General features: G+C 48.6%; 6 protein-coding genes across 6 annotated transcripts; 3 read left to right on the plus strand and 3 right to left on the minus strand.

Moving 5' to 3' along the window:
• Positions 1-378: 378 nt before the first annotated feature.
• Positions 379-984, minus strand: ALT_2484 (YbhB/YbcL family Raf kinase inhibitor-like protein; the record flags this gene model as incomplete). Its single annotated transcript, XM_033564408.2, has 1 exon — positions 379-984. One exon carries the CDS (start codon positions 982-984, stop codon positions 379-381), a length of 606 nt encoding a protein of 201 aa, XP_033420299.2.
• Positions 985-1,812: 828 nt separating this feature from the next.
• ALT_2485 (acyl-CoA dehydrogenase family protein) lies at positions 1,813-4,055 on the plus strand (the record flags this gene model as incomplete). Its single annotated transcript, XM_033564407.2, has 6 exons — positions 1,813-2,145; positions 2,201-2,451; positions 2,505-3,112; positions 3,162-3,291; positions 3,465-3,514; positions 3,562-4,055. The coding sequence occupies 6 exons, from the start codon at positions 1,813-1,815 to the stop codon at positions 4,053-4,055; spliced, it is 1,866 nt and encodes a 621-aa protein (XP_033420298.2).
• A 692-nt stretch (positions 4,056-4,747) lies between these two features.
• On the minus strand, positions 4,748-6,018 carry ALT_2486 (LysM peptidoglycan-binding domain-containing protein; the record flags this gene model as incomplete). The annotated part of the gene is made up of 2 exons (XM_033564406.2): positions 4,748-5,508; positions 5,562-6,018. 2 exons carry the CDS (start codon positions 6,016-6,018, stop codon positions 4,748-4,750), a joined length of 1,218 nt encoding a protein of 405 aa, XP_033420297.2.
• A 520-nt stretch (positions 6,019-6,538) lies between these two features.
• ALT_2487 (uncharacterized protein) lies at positions 6,539-7,429 on the plus strand (the record flags this gene model as incomplete). Its single annotated transcript, XM_033564405.2, has 1 exon — positions 6,539-7,429. The coding sequence occupies one exon, from the start codon at positions 6,539-6,541 to the stop codon at positions 7,427-7,429; it is 891 nt and encodes a 296-aa protein (XP_033420296.2).
• A 3,649-nt stretch (positions 7,430-11,078) lies between these two features.
• Positions 11,079-12,774, minus strand: cbhC (putative cellobiohydrolase; the record flags this gene model as incomplete). The annotated part of the gene is made up of 8 exons (XM_033564403.2): positions 11,079-11,123; positions 11,173-11,414; positions 11,465-11,722; positions 11,770-11,907; positions 11,957-12,210; positions 12,258-12,525; positions 12,573-12,641; positions 12,696-12,774. The coding sequence occupies 8 exons, from the start codon at positions 12,772-12,774 to the stop codon at positions 11,079-11,081; spliced, it is 1,353 nt and encodes a 450-aa protein (XP_033420294.1).
• Positions 12,775-16,662: 3,888 nt separating this feature from the next.
• On the plus strand, positions 16,663-17,785 carry ALT_2489 (uncharacterized protein; the record flags this gene model as incomplete). The annotated part of the gene is made up of 2 exons (XM_033564402.2): positions 16,663-17,418; positions 17,465-17,785. 2 exons carry the CDS (start codon positions 16,663-16,665, stop codon positions 17,783-17,785), a joined length of 1,077 nt encoding a protein of 358 aa, XP_033420293.2.
• Between the last annotated feature and the right edge of the window lie 76 nt (positions 17,786-17,861).

Genomic DNA, 17,861 nt, shown 5'->3' on the forward strand with positions numbered 1-17,861 from the left:
GCCTTGATGCTAAGACCAAGGGACTCAAGGAATAGTAGCAGGTATTTGCAGGATCTGACAAGTAGCAGATGATTTCAATACATTTAATTTGTAGAGCACGCATAGAGGACATCTAACCCACCCATTCTTCTCATGTAATTGTGTTCGTTGCCATTCATAGTGAGTGACAGATGAGGTGGGGAAAGCTTGGCTTGGTGGAAGCTTGACTGCTGCCTGAGTCAGTCACCGGCTAATCGGCACATGTCCTTTTTGCCTGAGGTTCACTAGAGTGACCAGACTATGTACTACCTGAAGGGAGGGCACCAATGCGGTAAGTGCATATCTGGCAAGAAAGACATTTAAGATGATATAGAGATACTGGATTCCGCAGAAAGATGGTTACTTCCTCTCCCAAACCCCCATCCACTGCCCCCATGCCGCAACTCTTCCCTCAATCAAACCTACAATCTCCGCCTTGGTAACCACAGCACCCAACTTACTCACAACCAACGGCTCCAACAACCCAATCACCTGGAAGAAGTACCGATGCGGTCCATGGCCCAGCATTCCCCGCGGAGGGATGTAGATCGTTCCGCGACGATTCGCCCCATACTTGAACCCGCCCCTGAGGATATGACTTCCCGCAGCGGTGGGCTTAAAGTCCTCATTTGATACACTGCACTTGCTAGCTGGGATACCGTAGTACAGACCATGCACAACCGGCTCAGCGAGTGGTGCATCTGGATCTTCAACAACGAGAAGCCACTCTTGGATGTTGCTGGCGATGGCTGGCGGCGCGGACCATTGGAGGGTCGGGAAGAGGTTGTCTCCAAAAAAGCTGTATTTGACTGGGATCTGCGAGCCGGATGGTCCGATATCTGGGCATTGAACAGTGACCGATGGTTCGGGATGCTCTGTGAAAGGAGGGGTATGCTGGATGAGGCCCGCGTCATGGCCCTTGCGGTTGGCGAGCAGCCAGGACAGGGGTCTTTCGATCCACTCCATTGCGTTGCACAAAGTTGAATGGATGGTTATGAATAAGGGGTGGCAATGTGGTCGATGAGGATAGCATTATAAGATGCTGTTGGATGCAAGACGCCTGAAGCGGCCCGGAAACGGCTTCGGGGTATTCCAGCTGTTGGAGTATGCGGAAATCGGCGATAAAGAGTGCTTAATTCCGTTAACTCAGAAGACAGCTTTCCCACACATAATGCCTGTATTAGAGGTCCATTCATTCTGGAGGATCGATATCCAAAACATCCACAGGAATGGTGAGAGTCATTGGACGGCGAGTCTTGCCTCCAAGATCCACACAGGACGGACTCCTGCTCTTTTAAGGCTCGATGCACTTCAACCAGGCGTTTGCTTAATCTGTATTCGAATATTCAACTTTCCTCTTCATCTGTCAGTTTGATTGTTGGTCGTCCAAGCGTCATACTCAACGGCCTCAAGGGAACAAGGTCCGAGGAAGCAAGCAGCAGTATCGCAGATGTGATACTTATTTCGCTAACTGTGGTCTTATATGTGCTCTCCTGTTGGCCTGGCACGAAACTATCTCCAGGATGAATTGCTACGGTTTGCGAGCAAACATGAGAGGCAGATACCTCAAGATATAGTCTAGGTATGCTAAGAAATGCACAAAATGCTAATGCAGACATGTGATTGGTAGATTGGCCGAAAGCCTCGGACCGCTGGCCTCGGCTGAGTTGGAGAAATGCGGGGAAAATCTCCGACTGATAATTCTATATCTGAACCACATAATCGGTCGAGAGATCTTATCTGAATTCAACCAAGGATCACCTCGATCTTGACACTCTGTGAAGTCGACACACCATGGCTGACGTCTCTCCCAATCCCATCCCCTTCTCCGAGCCCCCGTATTTGCGGGGGCTCCCATCCCCATACTACACCGCCAGTCATCGTCGATTCCAGAAAGCTTGCCGCGCATTCGTATGGGAGAACCTCCTCAGCCATGCTATGGAGTGGGAGAAGGCGGGTACAGTGCCGGAACATGTTTTCAAGGATTTCTGCAAGCATAACATGTTGCTGCCGAATCTGCCCGCCCCGTTGCCCGTGGACTGGCTGAAGAAACTGGGAATTCATGATATTCTGGGAGTGAAGGTCGAGGAATGGGATTATTTACATACGGGAATCTACTGCGACGAGGTATGCTGGTCGAGAAACCAGCCAACGGAAACTAGAAAGCTGATTATGGTGACAGTTGGCCCGGTCGGGTTTGGCTGGACCAGGGGCCTCATTGAGCGCTGGTTTCGCTTTTGGCATTCCGCCGATCATCAAGTACGGCAGCAAGGAGCTACAAGAACGTTTTCTTCCCGATCTCCTCACAGGAAGGAAACGTGGCTGCATTGCCATCACGGAGCCAGAAGCCGGAAGCGATGTCGCCAATATCACCACCACTGCCACGAAGACTCCAGATGGAAAGTACTACATCATCAATGGGGCAAAGAAATGGTATCTCTCCGAAAAATATATCATAAGCGAGAAACATTTCTAATATGGACTAGGATTACAAACGGAATCTGGTCCGATTATACCACCATGGCTGTCCGCACAGGTGGGCCCGGAGCCGCCGGTCTCTCGGTCATTCTCGTGCCTCTCAAAGGGCACCCCGGCGTCACCATGCGTCGACTCAAGGTCTCTGGCCAGATCACCGGTGGAACGACATACATCGAGCTCGACGATGTCAAAGTCCCCGTGGGCAACCTGATCGGCCGCGAAGGCGACGGCATGCGCATCATCATGACCAACTTCAACCATGAACGCCTGACGATCGCGGTCGGCGTCACCCGCCAGGCCCGTGTCGCCCTCGCTTCCGCCTTCCAGTACACGATGAAGCGCGAGGCGTTCGGCAAGACACTGATGGATCAACCCGTGGTGAGGCACCGGCTGGCAAAAGCGGGCGCGGAACTCGAGACGATGTGGGCGTGGGTGGAGCAGATCTTGTACCAGTTGTGTCATCTCAGCAAAGAGGAAGCCGATCAACAGCTGGGAGGGATCACGGCGCTGGCCAAGGCCAAGGCGGCTATGGTGCTGAATGAATGTGCACAGTGTGCGGTCTTGTTATTTGGTGGTGCTGGGTATACTGCTAGTGGACAGGGAGAGTTGGTTGAGGGTAGGTTTCTCGCCTTCCTGGTTTCTGGCTCTATGCTGACTTGTGATAGCGATTCTGCGAGATGTTCCCGGAGCTCGCATACCAGGTGGATCAGAGGACGTCCTTCTGGATCTGGCCGTGCGACAACTGGTCAAGATTTATCAAGCAGGAGAGAAGAAGCTCGCAAAACAGGCAAAGATGTAAAGATGCCTGTTGCGATCTTGATGACCTATATTTCATAAAATCAGGGCTAGAGAATTTGCTAGAGGAGTATTTTTATTTATGCATAAGGTCCCCAACAGCTGGCGTCTTGGCTTGTCATTAGACACCTAATTCTTTCAATTATATTCTGTCACACCCGCACTTGCGACAGCTTAGAACTTCCTCCCTCACCTGATGCCCTGAGTCGGTTGGACAGTGAAGGTAATTGTTCACATTATGTGGTTTGTAGCTTTCTAATCCTTTTACAGACATCCAAAACCTGGCATTGCACCTAGTCTCTGTGCTACGAAGCTTGCCAGATCTGCGAAAGCGACCGTCCGTGAACAGTCGCAGGAACCTATTGAGCGATGTCTTAAGACTTCATTCTGCGATCAGCACCGACGACTTTGAGACCTATCAGCTAATCCCACTGCTTACTACCGTTGTTAAAGAAGAGTCCGACCATCAAATTTGGAGCTGCAGCGAAACCTTTGCCGTCCTTGCCGAATCCACCCCTCCTCCTAAACGTCTCCCCTTCCTCGACCAAACACCATTTCTCCATACCACGAGTAGCTTCGTGAATTCCTTCGAGCAGCGGAAGCACATAGATGCCGTTTTAAAGGAGGAGCTCGGGTCAACCTACATCGGTGTGCAAGGGTTCTATGAGGCGTATTTTGGTAGTATCGAGGGTTTGGAACCATCCGGTGCTGCCTTATTTCAAAGATGCCTTATGCTCTGGGTGGCCGTCCAGCTAACTAGCTAAACTGAGGCCCTCTCAGCATCCAGGATCTAACTACCTAACTAATACGCAAATGTGGAATTAGATAACACTTGGCATGAAGCATACCTGGCCTTCGCTTGACAAGTGGCAAGCGGGTTACGGTATGTACCGCTTAGTTGGTAAGTACAAGTAAATAGTAATGTATTGCAGACCTCTAACAGAATGAGTAAATATCCTCAACCTTTCTGCGAGCTTAGTCCACAATTCTTGCTCCTACTACAACATTTTCACTGCAACTCATTTTTGGTTGGCAAATGCGTTTGATCTGGTCAAAGATTGAAACACACAAATCGTTGTTCTTCAGCAAGGTAAGCTACATCAAAGGATTCAGTTGGCTTAGGTCTAATGGTTCTCTGTGCTGATAATTGGCTGGGCCAACACGAAAGTGTTAACAAGTGCAGGTTTAATGTGATGATATATTTACAGTCAACGAGAGCATGGAGCTGCCTTCCCAGGTCTTTAACGACTGCTATCACCGAGTGGGCCGAGTAGATGAAGGTGGAATTGGCGAGGAGCTCACACCCTCATCGGGAAGAGGAAGAGCGTTCGGCGGAGGTAGGGGAGTTTTCAACCTGGATTAGGACCAACACAGTAGGCGCTCCCGCGCACAAGGCTTCCAGTGCAGTCCAAGCCAGATGACAAGGAAGGACTGACCTCTAAGAATAAATCCGCAGTTATGGATTCCTGTATGCAGATGGATGGGCATGAATCACATCCACAGCAACATGCCACCTGCCACACCGCAGCTTCGTGCCATTGGCGACGGTAACGTTGGACGGTGGCGGCACGATTGGTTGCAGATATCCTGTACTCCCAACAGGGCTCACTGTTATCCCTGGGTTGGGGGCGGTGCTTGGATATGTCCCTCCCTGGGGACCCAGGTACAAGACGCTGCCATAAAGTTCAATAGTTTTGTGAAGGTTGCTGCAGTCCCACGACACCCACGAATTATAGCGCCTTACATCCCCAAGTCGGTAGTTATTTGCTAGTTCGATCGAGGTGCATGTGTCGTTGGCCTTGAGGACATAAGTGGTCTCACAGGGAAGGGGAAGGCAGAGCGCCAGTTTCGCTGCGATGTTGCCGCACACCACGGAGACCGCTGGGTTGGCCATGAACAAGGCCGCCGACGAGACATTGAACTTTAGCGCAATGGAATCACACGTCTCACCTGCGGATGTGGTCGTGTATGTGTTGCCTGACACGCAAATCGGATTGGGGTCCAGTTCGGGAACAGCATCAAGCGATGGTGGCATATCAGTAGGGCCATTCAAACCGCATTTCTCATGTACAACTTGTAAATCTGCCTGAAAGTATTTGTCATACACTAAATATGGAGACCTTTGCATCATTTTGAGTCTTTCCACAAAACAAAAGGAGCAGAGCTGGTCGTGTGGCAGAGCTTTGGTGCTCACGGTGTCAAATTCGGCGATCACGTCTGCGTATCATTAGCAAGCCATCCTCACAACGCCAGTTTCCCACACTGCGTACCATTGCAATACTGTTTTGTGACCGGGTCCTGGAGACAGGTCTCGTTCCAACCTGCCCATATTTGCCCACCGAATTTGGTTGAGGCGGAGCTACTGACGTTGTGTCCCGAACAAATGCTGGCGACATTGTCAAACCAGCCTTTCAAAGATTGTGCACGGGTAGAGTCGCAGACTGACGCGGTGAGGGTGTCGTTGTGCAATGACTGCCGATAGGCTTGTCTTAGGAAGGTCTGAACATAGCGGTCACATTGGATTACCTCCGCCAGCGCTGTTCGACAGGAACTGGGCAACCCCTCCAAAGCATCAGCATCTGCGTCAAGGTCCCAGTCATAGAAGCCGGGGAAGTTGCGGCCTCCGATAATCGCCTTAGGACCTCGAACCCATGCGAGAAGGGAGGACATATACCTGTTCTTATTATCCCTGGCGTATGTCGGCGAGCCACTGGAGGGACTCACCATTTCCTTAATGGCTTTGGTGACAAGATTGTAGATCCAGATGTCATAACTTTCTTCAATATGGAATCCACGGTCCTGGCAGTTGTCGGTGTCCAGACAAGTTTGGGAATAATCTGAGAACCAGCTATAGAGCCCTACATATCATTAGCATCGACTAAGACTAGACCTGCACTACAGGAACTGAATGCACCAGACACATTGCAGCGCCGCATACGGGCGCCCCCACGCTGCAGTGACTGTCATATTATCGGGCATAAACGATTGCAGTGTCCTAATCATGGTCATAATTAGTTTTTATATATAAATGCATGTTTTGCTGTATTAAAACACCTTTTCTTTAATAAGATGGTTTTTAATAATGATTACTAATTTCCAAGTAGCAAAAACCGGACATTTTCCTATTATACCCGTTCATTGCCCTCATTGCCACCAGTTACAAAGAACTCTCCGCCTACTCTTAAGTACCCTTTTTCCTCTCTATTACAACCTGCTATTTTATTACATCAAAGCCAAGTGCCGCAGCATGGCCCAATTAACAGACTCCAGAGACGAAATTACTTCTGAAAACCATTTCTTTTATCACTCCTCTTGGCCAGCACGGTGGTCGCACCCAGAATTCACTGATAGCCACACAGAGCGTTACAAGCGCTGGAGTCAGCAGCCCTGGTTTAAAGATGATGATCGCTCTGCTGTGAAGTTAGTTAGCTTGGCTGATGATGAAGGCTGGCCCTGGGGTTTCTTCATCTACCGCACGGTCTACACCCCTGAGTCTGATCAGGTCTGGTCTGCCTGTCTGGACAGAATCGACCGCTATATCCACTGGGAAATTGACCAGGTTGATGGTAACCGATATGCAGGGGCTGAGGATCATGGCTTCCCTGAGAGGCTTGTCCATGAGGGATACAAAAATGTTATCCTTGACGATAAACAACGCTGGGATGGTGCATCAATTGAGCAGATTCGCGAGGATTTTAAGAACCTTGTCGCATCTCAGGGTAGTGGGATAGGGGAGGTCGTGCCTCGGTACACAGTGTGTCTGGTCATTGATCAGCATTGCTTAAATTCCATTATGAATGCTTTTGAGGAGCCAGCGGAGAGCATGCACTGGGGTGGGCCAAGGATGGGATTTATTACTATGGTTGATCCTATGTTTGTACCAGGCTTTGAGGGGTATTTTGGGTTTATGCGAGTTGAGATCAACACGCTTTGGTGGCTGACGGTTGAGTTGTGCTCATCAAGTTCAATGAGAGACATCTGTCCGGAGGTGCAACCAGGCAAGATACCAGTTTACAATGGCGACAAGGGTTATGTGGATGATGATCCGTCATGGACTGGACCTAGGCCGGTAACACCCATTACTCACCGGTCAATATGTAAAGGGAACTGCCGTGAGCATTTGGGGATGCAGCAATGAATGGTAGTTACCATGAGACTTAGTTTCTATGTCATGGGATGTAAAGAGATTAATAGAACAGAAAGAAAGGGCCTGGTCAGAAACATGAAGTACATTGATATATGGATTTTCAAGAGGCCAATCAATTCTTTGCCCTTGTAAAAGATTGTTTACTGTCTGACTCAGCGACAACAGACGCACTCAACCATTCTTTGTAGTAGGACGAGCGACACATAGCCCCTTGATCGACTTGGAAACACCAAACAGGTGAAAGTTGGGGGAATCAGATGTCCTGATCAGTCCTGAGTATAAACCTTATCCTTCTGTGAGTTCTCTGAATAGTCCAACCCCTCTGCTACAATAGATGTAGCATAGTTGCTGCATGAGACGGCTCAGTCTACTGACAAGATCCTCAAAGCCATGTATGATGAAGACGTTATTGATGATGCTCTTTATGCAAAGAAAGCTGAATAGCTGAACCAAGCCTCAATGAGCTTGCTATGATGCAGGTTAAGTCCTAGCCTGGGGCCTCTTTACTACACAAGAAGACTTTTTATATTATAGCTGTTTGAGAGTTAAGAAATGAGGCTGATTAATGTTTGAGATGTTGTCTATTGTTATAGTTAAGTATGGATCCTGCCTTTGCTTCACTTCTAAGGGATTGATAATGAAGGGCAGCATTCCTTATTGCTAAAATCTTTGGCTTAAAGTCAAATACAGTCTCTACATGCACCCAGTTTATTACTTTATGCTACAGGTCTGCTAGGATAGCTGTATGCAGATTAGCTGGTTGGTTGGTATATAGGGCTAAAAAGACAGACTTGGGTAAGTATGAGACAAATCTTATGGTAGATGTAGGTAGCTGTCACCCTCTGGGACCAGTCCCCGCTGGTCTCTGCTACTGCCACTCAAGTTTTTGGAAACGGAGTGCCGAAGGCATAGGCGTCTATATATTCATCTTTCCCTGAATTGAACAGTAGCAATATTGCCATGTCTGTTGGATGAAGTAAGGTACAATCGATAGAAGGAAAAAATTATGTTTATACAGGAGGAGCATCCTTAGTACTATGATCACTTTCTACTCACTTGTTATCATGCTGTATAGGTTATCAATGTGTGGTTAGAGATATAGTAACCTGATGAGTACTACTTCCGCACATATAAGACGTACAATCAGAATACGTATCAAATGTGTAGGGCGGAAAAGAGAATCTTGGGCATGTAGTTTACGTAGCTTTATCGAGGTAAAACAAGCTCCTGTCTGATAAACTGAGACCGAATTGTAGGCGTAGCATATACCCGACATATGTTATTATGCGACAAATCCTTCGCACTGGTGACCGGAAACCAAGCCCTCACTAACAAAAAGAGTCTCTTCCCGCTTTGCCCAATTATAATGAGAACCTCTCAGGTATGTTTTGCTCGGAGAATCAACAGGGGCTGTTTAAAGTCGGGTCGGTGGGGCAGGCGCGTGCTTGCTGATATCATAACCATATTTCTGTTGTCTCATCAAGTGTCAACGATAGATGAGAGTGGTCGGGATGAAAATGAGAGTCATCAAACATAGTGTCATTCATTGCCACTAAGCAAAGAACATTCGAATGACTGTGCACCGAGAACGCAGAACTTGCACCCAGCCAGGAAACAACAGAGAACCAAAATCGCTTAGCATCCACAACACAAACACTCAACGCATTCGATACAGCATTCGCAGGCCTCCTCGCAAAGGAAACAGCAGCACATGGCCATCAGACTGGAATTGATCAGTACATTTCATCCACTCAGAGGCAGGGAGTCAAACCAAGCAGTCAAACATCCACGATCCTTCTTCTCCTCTTGAGGCGGGGCTTGGTATTGCATCTGAAGGCTCAGTTATGGTCCGTATGTGTTTGGTGGTATACGACTCCTACCTGGGGTGGATATGGCTGGGGAGGTGGGTATTGCCCCTGAGGGGGAGGGTAACTGTCAAGTCATTCGTCAGAAGGAACTCTTAAGATGCTGTGGTGGCTGAGTACATACTATCCTTGTTGTGGTTGTTGCGGATAGGACATTTTGTCTAGAATAGAATAATCAAAGGAACGCTTGTTGAGTCAGATTGCTAGCAACCAGCGACTTCAAGAGTATATGAATAAGTAAAACACAACAAGGGATCAGGCAGAAGAAATAAATCCCCAGCGCATCGCCGGGGCTGCAGCTGGATGGGGACGCACCCTCTCCTGGCTGTCTTGGCCCTGTAGTTTGATCCTAGGGTCCACACCAACAATCAATCTGGAGAAGCCGAAAATCCGTAAGGTTCAGGGAAGCTGTGGAACAGCAGACATAACAGTTCATCGGTGGCCTGGAAGATGCCAGCATTTTCTTTCTATCTGTGCCGGTACCATCCGTCTCTTGCTCTTAGTGATACACAGGAACAACAATCCAAGGTTTCGATATACAATATACCTCTCTTTGACTACAGTTTGCCAAGAGAACATCACTAGAAAAGGGATTGACTGCCAAGGACCCCAAGAGGAAATGAATGGGGGATGTCTCGCCCTTTAGGGCTGACACTAGCCACAGTGCTCCACTTGTTCTGATCGACAATCCAATAGTCATGGAAAGTCAATACTCCACTGCAGTTCCCCTGTCAAAGGAATTGTGTTGCCTGATTTCGCATCCTCTGCTACTACCCCTAGGACAGTTGATTGGATAGTAAACACCCAGAAAGGGTGATATTATTATGAAAGGCTGTGATGAGTGGTGCATTAGCCACACATATACCTCAGGGGTAGTGATTCAAGTTATTATGTATTTTAATAAAGGCAGAATAAAATGCCTTATAGACAGTGCCATATAGTAGATGAATATATAGCAAGAATGAAGCACATGTCATATTATGGCGCAGGCTAATTTCTATTGTTAGACAATAGATTTTCATTTTATTACCTTAATAGCTGCTAACTGACTGGTCTAGATATTCCCTCACATATTAACATTAGATAGATTTGGTAGTTTCAGATGCTACATCTACTGATCCTTTCTTTGCTTTCCAGTGTGCTAATACACCTGACAGGTAAATCATCTCGTAACTACAAATTCAGTAGTTAAGATTACTTAAGCATGCTAGGTACTGTCCTATTAGTATGATGAAGAACAAGATCAATATACACGCACTGACCCCTATATATCTTGCACACCCCTTTCCCAACAAGCCTTAGACCACATCAGCAACAGGACCCCAAAGCTGCCTCGTGGGCGAATGATAAAGCCTATACACTCCACTGGCGGATAATCCCTAGGCACGAACGCATTCTCGGAGATAATCTCCGCAATCTCCTTTTGCAAGGAATAACTTGGCACTATCCGAGGACGCAACAGGCTGACAGTTAGAGGACAAGAAAAGCTTTTGGATATGATATGGCGTGCATCTCACCTTGCCCAGATGACAGTCACCATGCATCATTGAATTGTAGACACTCCCTGCTCTACGTGCCATCCTACTGCAGCGTGGAAACGGGAACGCGCTGACTATTTTGTATGAGGGCCAGATTACCATTGGCAATATGAATAGCAACAGATGTATAATAAAAATCAGAGAATGTAATCGTTTTGCTATTTCAGCCATGTAGCGTAGAGAAATAGACTAAAAGCCCTGCACGCAAACGGTCGGCAATTCTACCTCTCACCACATTTAAAAAGTCGGATTAGCGTTAGTCAAAAGCTGCTCAAAGTAGGCCTAGATCTGTCAGTCACTTATCCCTCATTTGGCAAAATAGATAGCATACCTGGAACCAAGTACCAGCCTCGGGAGCAGGCTGCAGAGCATCACTGTATCCGCAGTGCGCATCATACCGGGCGGAAGACGAGTTGGACGTGCCATCGCTCTCTCCACCTGGCTTGACCCACACAAAGGCATCCTGGAGCGGATCGCCGGTGTTGGTCGAAGGGCGAACACCAAAGCCGGTGCCGATGACGTTGCACCAGTCACCCCAGGCGCTTTGCTTGGTGGGCTGGACGCCGTTGCGGGCTGAAGCATTGATTAGTCGGTACGTTTGAGAGATTGGGATAAGCACTTACAGGTATCCATAATGAAATGGGCATCGAAGCCGGCACTCTTGAGGAGAGGCGCCAGGGCGTTGATGTACTTCTTCTCGTCGCAGTTGGGGTCTCCCTGCGTGTAGGACGGGCAGGTACTGAGCGACCAAGCGTTGTAGTTGGCGACGTTGGTGGCCAGACCACGAACAGCCGCAGGGGAACCGGCATCGGTGTAGACTTTGGCGAAGAGGGTTGCGGCGGGGCCCAAGTTGGCGGGCCATCCGAGCCATCCAGCGTGGCCTGACGAGTTAGTGTCTGGATGGGAAGCAAAGGACAGAGAGACATACCTGCGTCGATGTACATGGCGACGTTGGGCAGGTTGAGCTGCTTCAGAGCGTAGTTGACACACTCCAGGTAGGCGCTCTGCGCATTGGCGCATTTGGCGACATTGAGGTTGGTCACCAGGTTGGCCAAGCTGTCAGGTTCTGCAACATGTCAGAGCAAGACGGAGCGTAATGGAGGTGTATGACCTACCGATGACAAGGATGGTGTGAACGTCAGAGTACTTCACCAGCTGAGCGCGAATGGCATCAATGTACGCCTTGTAGTTGGCCACACCGTTGTTGGCAATGGAGTACTCGCCATTACTGGCCAGAGCGGCGCAGTCACGGTCCGGCAAGTCGTAGACCACGAAGATACCAGCGATAGGAGGGCTGGCGCCGGCCTTGTTCTTGGCCTGAATGTCGGCCAGGTAGGTTCCCATTGTGGGCACCTTGGCGGCAACGTCGCTACAACCGTCAGGAATTGCTCTCAGTATTGGGATAAGACGACTTACAGCCAGACAAACGAGGGCACTTCAGCGACGGCACTGGCCTTGGGCTGGAGCGAGCTCGGCAGGGAAGGCATCGCCAGAGTATGGACCTCGGAGGAGTAGTAGGGGTTGGCATATAGCTGATATCCGCTGAAGGGATTACCAGATGCGGTCACGGTGGGTGCGGATGTAGTTGGGCCAGTCGTCGTAGGTTTGGTGGTGGTCTTGGTCGTCGTCGTTGTCGAGAGGGTGGTGGTCGTGGCGGTGGCTCCCGGGATACACTGAGCGTAGTCTGGGGAAGTCAGTATAACTCTCTACTGATGACGACATCTAACATACAGGGATTCAGTGTGCTACAGGCCGCACCAGCAACACAGTTTGTCGGGCCAGACCAGCTTTGGCCGCCACCTAGAAGCATATCAGCGTTGATCAGGTCTTATTCAAGTGACAGCCAGAGCATACATTGCCCCCATACAGTCTGCTGGGCCTGCACAGCAGGCAACAACAGAGTCAATGCGATGGAAGATGCAAGGTGCTTCATCTTGGCGTCGTATATGGTGAGATCCTCAGGACTGAAAGATGAATGACTATCTGAAAAAAAGACTCGACTTCAATGGAGACTCGGAGGATAATTTATATCCCTCTGTCACATATCTTGGTCGGAACCATCGCCGGCTTTCCGGAGGGTACAAGGTATACACAGTCCAGCGGCCAATCGCATATCATCCGTTCAAGAAATCCATTTAGCCTCAGGGATGCTATGGATTAGAATTCGGACTGAAGCGAAAGACTAATCCCCGCGATGAAAGGGTGGTAGACTCGAGTCAGTATGCACTCATATCAACCGAAAAGGGTAAGCGAATATTGCATGGCAGCATTCATTGAAAGCCCCGCATAAATCGCATTTCTTCAGCCAACACCCTAAGATCCTGATCCTTCATTTCATGCAGTGGAACAATCCTGTTCCTGCTTTTTTCCGGGAGTTGATAACCCTATAGAAGCGCCAATCACAACTCCCGACAGCAGCCACATGAGCCCTCCCAGGTTGCAGTTTGCGGGGGATATACTACCTAAACGATATTAACCTTGCGTTCAACTGGACACGGGGGTTTCAGATTTACCTATTGAAATGCTTAGCGCCATTTCTTCCCCGCGTTGCAACACTTTGCTGCATGTCGTCTTTAAGAATGAATATTACTCTCCTTGGGCTTCAATTGCCGATTTAGGGGTATACTTCTGCAGATGCCGGTTCTGCGGCCCGGTATGCCATGCTAGCCAGATCCTGCAATTTCCACCTTGTAAGGATCCTTGTTGACTGGATTGCCGTAATGTGATGCACATCATCTAAGAACACGATGCCTGCGGAAGATTTAGGCCAGTTTAGGCAAAATGGCTGTCTTGAGACCCCATGGCCCACGATGTCGTTTTCAGATATTGCTTGTCGACCCTTTTCTACTCGGATAGTGCAGACAATAATCCTCATCAAGAATTAGGTAGTGTCATCGAAATAGGAAATTTATTGTCCGCACCATCCGGCAGATCATCTGCGTGTGAAAGATATTGCAGTGAATGCCGGCTGCAGAACCCCGTGCCGGAAGCACGCTAGCGCAGGGAATAATATCAAGTGATGCTGGTCCCCTCTTAATCTCGACCGATGTGGCTACGGTGTCCTTTTCTGGTAAGACTACGTCCCATGCTTAAGCAAGGAGAGGCAGTCAGCTTTCGTCAGCCCTTGATGCTTTGCGGCCCTTTACAGTGTGATAATACTTGCTAAATCAGTCAGTCACATCCCCAGTTGAATAGAAGGAGACTTGGTTGTCTCCTGTCCTCTGTCGCCTACTATGCCGTCTAATAATAAACCCAGCAATAAATATCATGGACAGAGTTATACATGTTTCAACTGTACTGCAAGGGAATTGCTACTGACCGGATTCCCTGATCAACGTGAGAATGGATTGATGCTCGGCATTTCGGATCAACGGTATAAACGTTGACAAGATCGGCAACCATTTATCGCCAACGATGATCGATGCGTGTATGTTAGGTTTCAAACTTACAAGCGCCTACATCTGCTGGACGACGATAGCTCGCGCAAGGAGGAATATTCCATATTTATGGTCGCATACAATAATCACATCAATAATTTCCACAGGTAACTTCCAGAATGCGGAGATCACTCACTGAAAGAGCGCTATGACTTGCTCTTGTGTTCGACTTTGGTAATATCAGGCTTCCTCAAGATGGAAAGGAAAGAGCTCTACTTATTGCAACAGCTCTCAACTTTCATTTAAGCTTGAACAGGTCCCTTATCTCCTAATGGCACGGGCAGCATTGGTCCATACTATTCAGAGGCGGAATAAAGAAGTGTGCTTGAATGACCAAGACATCCCTTTAACTATTAGCTCAATGATTCATGTCGTGCGGATTGCACATTAATTCATAGCATTTGCGAAGGTTCTGCCATGTTAGAGGAACTGATGGCGCCTAAGTCAGTAAGAAGGCATTTACCCATCGCAGACGGATAACTACCTTCCCTTCGCCATCTTACTAACACGCGGGCTGGATCCCTTGATACTATTTAGTCATTATGCATTATACCCAAACAGCAGTACAACAGGAGTACCGTCAAGCAAGCACTGCCGGATCGGACAGTCACGGATCACATTAGCAGTGCCAAGATTGTAGAGATCGACATGACTATATTGCTGCCACTTGACCTGAGGCCAGCATTTTGATATCGCAACTTCGCAAGTCGAGCAGTTGACTGGCTGATCCAATCCGCAAAATATGTGGATCTGGGTTGGCCCTGATTCAACCCGCAGCCAAATGGTTAACCATACCCAACCTGTATGGATATAGATAAGCTTATTCAACCATATCTTAGGCTAGCCAAGTATATTCTTGTTTACGTATATAGGGACTGATCCTACCTATCTATATAATTAAAAATATTAACCCTACTAAGAAAAATTAGAGTTAGGACCGATTTTCAATCTTGGATAGTGGTGATGAGGATGGCAGTGACAAGATATATATATATAGCCCTCCTGCCTCCTAACTAAACTCACTCTAGCTTATCTAGGTACGTAATATACACTATTTAACCATCATATTATTCAATTGAATCTGCAGATACCCTAGGGGTTGAGGTATAACACTAAAAAAGAAGGCCGCTTGCTATAATAATCCATTATCCGCAGTCCAACCCGCGTGGATATGAGGGTGGGTTAGATAGGCGGTGGTTCACCCCATATCCAATCCACGACCTGTTTTTCCAGAAAAACAGCCAGGCATCATTAATGTCAACAGGCGGAAGCCCCCTGAATAAGCAGTTGGATTTTCCGTGTCTGGCCAGGTTGGGCCTAGTGGGAGCCCTAATCTCGATCGATCATAGTAGAGTTCCACTCATTCATAAGGACAGGCTGCGGTTGGTCAACAATCAGGGGACTTTGATGGCTAAAGGTGTCTTTTAATCCTCTTTGATCCTTCCAAATGTTTTTCCGAACTCCTTGGGTAGTCAGTAGGAACAGAGGCAGGCTCAGGGGAAGATCTAGATCATACTACTGAAAAGTAGCGGTCATCACTTGCGCAGAACTTGACGATGGCCAGTTGACCGGTCCAACCACGTGACGTTATTGCCAGGGGAATGTGCATCATTCCATCGGAACATTTTTGGAATAGATGTCATGATGTCGGTGACACAAGAGCTATTATTTACCTCGATCTATTACTACTGCTGTCGAATCATGATTATAGAGCTCTGCATCTGACATTAAATTAGTGCTGACTCAACATACGATACATGCTGAGAGCTCTTGGCGTAGGCTGACGTGTTTGCCACTTTCACTCTCTTCTCTGCAGAGTACACTCTGTCTGGTATTATCCTTCGGACTTTCGAATCAAGGTCACTTACTCTGCGATTCCTTCATCAATAGTACAATCCGCAGATATTAATAGAGCAAAGCTCTCCCTGATAAGCTCTATCTGTGCTCGATCAGCGCTCAATGGCGTCCATCAGCAAGACCCACTCCGTCTCCTTTTCACTTTCTCCGAAAATTGCCATCCGAATTCTCTCGGACGAAGTTAAAAGAGCCAAGTCTTCCTTTCTACAAACCACAACCCGATCCTAAATCATACCGAGCATCTGCCGGTCAACGGGTCATGATGGAACCCGATAGCTATATTGACCCGAATCTGACTCGGTCGGACCTCCTGGTTCTGCAGACTCTGCTCTCGGACATTCAGGCACAATCATCCGGCTCGAAACCCGTCGTTCAAGGTAGACATTCCCTCTCCATGTTTGAAATCATGATCCGCTGAGACACTCAAATATGTCCCATCCCAAACCGATTTGCAGTACAAATCTGTCCCCGAGCAACTGGAAGCCTTCAACAATCCTCAGCATGTTGACTTTGAGCCTACCGTCACCATGACCTGGGACGCTGCCGATCTCAAGGCCAAACTCCCGTCTGCTGTTAACCAATGGCTCCTCCAGCCGTACATCCAGCTGGGACGAAGAGTCGTCCGTGTAGAAACTGACGTTGTGATGCTCACGCATCTCATCCTGTACTTTACCACGTCCGTCCCCAGTGCACTCTACCTGTACTATCACTTCACTTGGGTCCATGGCGTCCTTCACTGGATCATGCAGTCGTACTACGTGGGAACCTACACGCTCATGATGCACCAGCACATCCACATGGGCGGGATTCTAGCCAAGCGATTCTGGCTCTTTGACTCGCTCTTTCCCTACATCACCAACCCTCTCATGGGACATACGTGGAACTCGTACTACTACCATCACGTCAAGCATCATCATGTCGAAGGGAATGGACCTGGCGATTTATCGTCGACAGTCAGGTACCAACGTGACGAGCTGTCCGATTTTCTGTGCTATGTCGGCCGATTCCTTTTCCTCGTTTGGTTTGAGCTCCCGAGCTACTTCTTCCGCAAAGGCCAGTTCCTCCAAGGTCTCAAGGCGGGTTTCTGGGAGATCGGAAACTACCTCTTCATCTACGTAATGTATCGCTTCGTGAATGCTCACGCAACGCTCTTTGTCTTCATCCTCCCCTTGTGTCTCCTCCGATTGGGCTTGATGATCGGCAACTGGGGGCAGCACGCCTTTGTTGACGAGACAGACCCCAACTCGGATTTCAGATCTAGTATCACCCTGATAGATGTTCCGGTATGATTCCCTATTACCATTCTACTAGCATCGCTAACAATACCAGAGTAACCGCTTCTGCTTCAACGACGGCTACCACACCTCTCACCATCTCAATCCCCGCCGTCACTGGCGCGAGCACCCGGTCGCCTTTCTCAAGCAAAAAGACCGCTACGCGAGCGAGCATGCGCTGGTCTTCCGCAATATCGACTATCTCATGATCACCTACCGCCTCATCCGGAAGGACTATGTGCATCTGGCCAAGTGTCTCGTCCCAATGGGCGATCAGATTTCCATGTCGACCGAGGAGAGAGCGGCTATGCTGCAGAGTAAGACGAGGAAGTTTACCGAGGCGGAAATTGCGAGGAAATTCGCGGTGAGTCGGTAGACACCTGACCCCGGTCGGTCGCTAGCACGGCACCAGCAGCAGTCTGTATATGATGGTTCTTCGAAGCAATCGTGTA

Source organism: Aspergillus lentulus (assembly GCF_001445615.1).
Source record: "Aspergillus lentulus DNA, contig: Alt04, strain: IFM 54703, whole genome shotgun sequence".
NCBI classification, from domain to species: Eukaryota; Fungi; Ascomycota; class Eurotiomycetes; order Eurotiales; family Aspergillaceae; genus Aspergillus; species Aspergillus lentulus.